The sequence below is a fragment of the Odocoileus virginianus genome, unplaced genomic scaffold, assembly GCF_023699985.2.
Source record: "Odocoileus virginianus isolate 20LAN1187 ecotype Illinois unplaced genomic scaffold, Ovbor_1.2 Unplaced_Scaffold_22, whole genome shotgun sequence".
Lineage (NCBI taxonomy): Eukaryota > Metazoa > Chordata > Mammalia > Artiodactyla > Cervidae > Odocoileus > Odocoileus virginianus.
In genome coordinates this window covers 759,309-761,767 of record NW_027224284.1, presented here as the reverse complement: position 1 = coordinate 761,767, position 2,459 = coordinate 759,309, and the positions used below count along the sequence as shown (strand labels likewise).

The 2,459-nt window shown below is 38.6% G+C and overlaps 1 protein-coding gene across 1 annotated transcript; it reads right to left on the bottom strand.

The window, feature by feature from the left end:
• Nucleotides 1–608: 608 nt before the first annotated feature.
• On the bottom strand, nucleotides 609–2,070 carry TMSB15B (thymosin beta 15B). Its single transcript, XM_020909494.2, has 2 exons — nucleotides 1,971–2,070; nucleotides 609–646 (listed from the first exon to the last, which is right to left on the bottom strand). The coding sequence occupies exons 1-2, from the start codon at nucleotides 2,068–2,070 to the stop codon at nucleotides 609–611; spliced, it is 138 nt and encodes a 45-aa protein (XP_020765153.1).
• Between the last annotated feature and the right edge of the window lie 389 nt (nucleotides 2,071–2,459).

The window sequence follows — 2,459 nt, the reverse complement described above, 5'->3', positions numbered from 1 at the left end:
GTGAAAAGTGGGGAGGTTTGGACTGTGTGAACAAAGATGGAACTGACAAAATGAAGTCAGTGTGTATCAGCCACACAATCCCCAAGTCAGGACCCACTTGATCTGGGGAGAGGAGGGCCTTTCCCATGTGCCAAATCTGCTAAAATATCTTTCCTGCACTCATTTTTTTGGCTTAAATATACCCTTGTATACTTTCATTCCTTAGAAGACCACCAGAAAGGAACCACAGGAGCCCATGATAAATATATTGGTTATATTATTATTTTGCTGCTTCATTAGAAATGAAAATAAATTGTGAGAAGATGCAAAACTGTGCAACATAAGAATAATAAAGCAATAGAGGGAATCATTGTAGAAATTTAAAAGCAGCTTAACCTATGGGGAAGCAAAGACTACACACACAAAGATCATCAACTGTGAGATTATTGACAGCATCTCCCTGTTGGAATTTATACACCAATAGAAGTTTTAAGATGAAGGGACATTGGCTACCCCTGACCTCTTAGCCAGGGTGAGAAGGTAACAACAGAAGATACCTAAAATCTCTACAAAGATTTGCCAAAAGCAAGACACTCAAGCGATGTTGCTCTTGCAAGGAGGTTCCCACTTCATGATGCTTGAGCACACTCTTTCTCCTGCTGGATAGCTGGGTAAAAAAAACAAACACACAAAAAATTATTATGAGGGTATTTTCCTAAGATTAAGTTCAATTTCTTCCAAAAGAGCTCTTTGCCAAATCATTGGAGGCTGCCATAAGAAAGAAAGTGTTAGTCGTTCAGTGGTGTTCAACTCTTCAATCCCATGACCTGTAGCTCTCCAGGCTCTTCTGTCCTTGGGATTTCCCAGGCAAGGATACTGGAGTTGATTGCCATTCTCTTCTCCAGGGGATCTTCCAAATAAGGGACCGAACCTGAGTCTCCTGCATTGCAGGCAGATTCTTTATTACCTGAGTCACCAGGGAGGCTACCATACCTTCTTTAAATTTAGAATGCTAAGGCACTAACCACAAATCCCCAGTCAGGTGTGTCTGTGTGTGTGCAAAGTAATGAACCAGACATTTGTTAGACTCAACTGTAGGTTTCTTTCTCCCCATTTGAGAGGTAGATATATGTTGTTGCCATTTTTTCCATAGATTACTCTGAGACTGAGGGGCAAGTGAAGCACTTTCTTCAGATTTATCTATCACTATATGATTAGGAAGGTATGCCTTCTCAGACAATCTTGACTACTTTTGGAACTTTTAGATAAAGATACATGACAAAATGTTTTCCTTGGCTTGGAGTTTCTCCAGCAGCCTGTAAGTGGGGAGGGCCAAATTGACCCTTTGATCCCTGGGAAATGTGAGGATACCCAATATCTAAACTGATCATCTCACCTCATCCTGTTGTCAGGTAGAGAAGGCCAAAGCCATAGTTTGCATGGCTCATTAGGGGTGAGATAAAAGTTCTAAAACACTAGATGCAGAAAAATGACAAATAGCCAAAATTGGACAAAACTCTTATATTTCTAATGTTATGTCCAATATTCTAAGATTGGTCTTAATGTGGTTTTTAATAATGTTCCAACAAAAATAAGTTTTTGTATTCCCTCAATCCTACTAAGACCAATTTTGCAAGGACTACTTATATAAGCAACATAAAAAGGCAACAATTTGCTATTTTCTAATTTTACATTGGGCTTCCCTGGTGGCTCAGAAGGCAAAGAATCCACCTGCAGTGCAGTAAGCACAGGTATGATCCCTGGGTTGGGAAGATACCCACTCCAGTGTTCTTGCCTGGAGAAGTCCAGATAGGGAAGCCTACAGTGCATGGGGTTACAATCAATCACGACTGAATGACTAACTCAAGGTTACATTAAATAATTGGTACCCTATTGTTTACTTTGCAGCAAAATTTACTAGAAGCATGTATTTACCAAACCTATTAATTTTCACAATTGTTTGGCTCAAATAGAAAATCCCCATGACTTACTTTCCTTTGAGGGAAGAGTGTTTTTTTCTTTAGTATTAGTTTTCTTCAGTTTGGACCTGTCAAACTTCTCCACTTCAGACAAGTCTGGCTTATCACTCATCTTGATGAAAAGACTGAAAAAAAAATATTTTAAAAAAACTTACCTGGTAAAACCATCATCATACTAATGAGTAAGAGCCAAAATTCTCACAGTTAATGTCAATATGTATTTTACCTGCAGATTTTCAAAAGGCAAACAGCAACAGATCTTAGAAGAGTCATGTTTTTATTAGAATTTTATTCCACATCATTATCCCACTTCTGAAGACAGTAAATGCCATTGGATCAGGCGCACTAGTAAACACGATGTTTTAGAAGCCAGGAGCCAATATGTCTGACTCTCAAAATCACAGCAAAGGTAAAATGGAGGTGATAGAAACACATGTGCAGATAGGGACAGAAGAAAAAAATAAGGACTGTGTTTAATCAACTAATAAATTTGTAACAGGA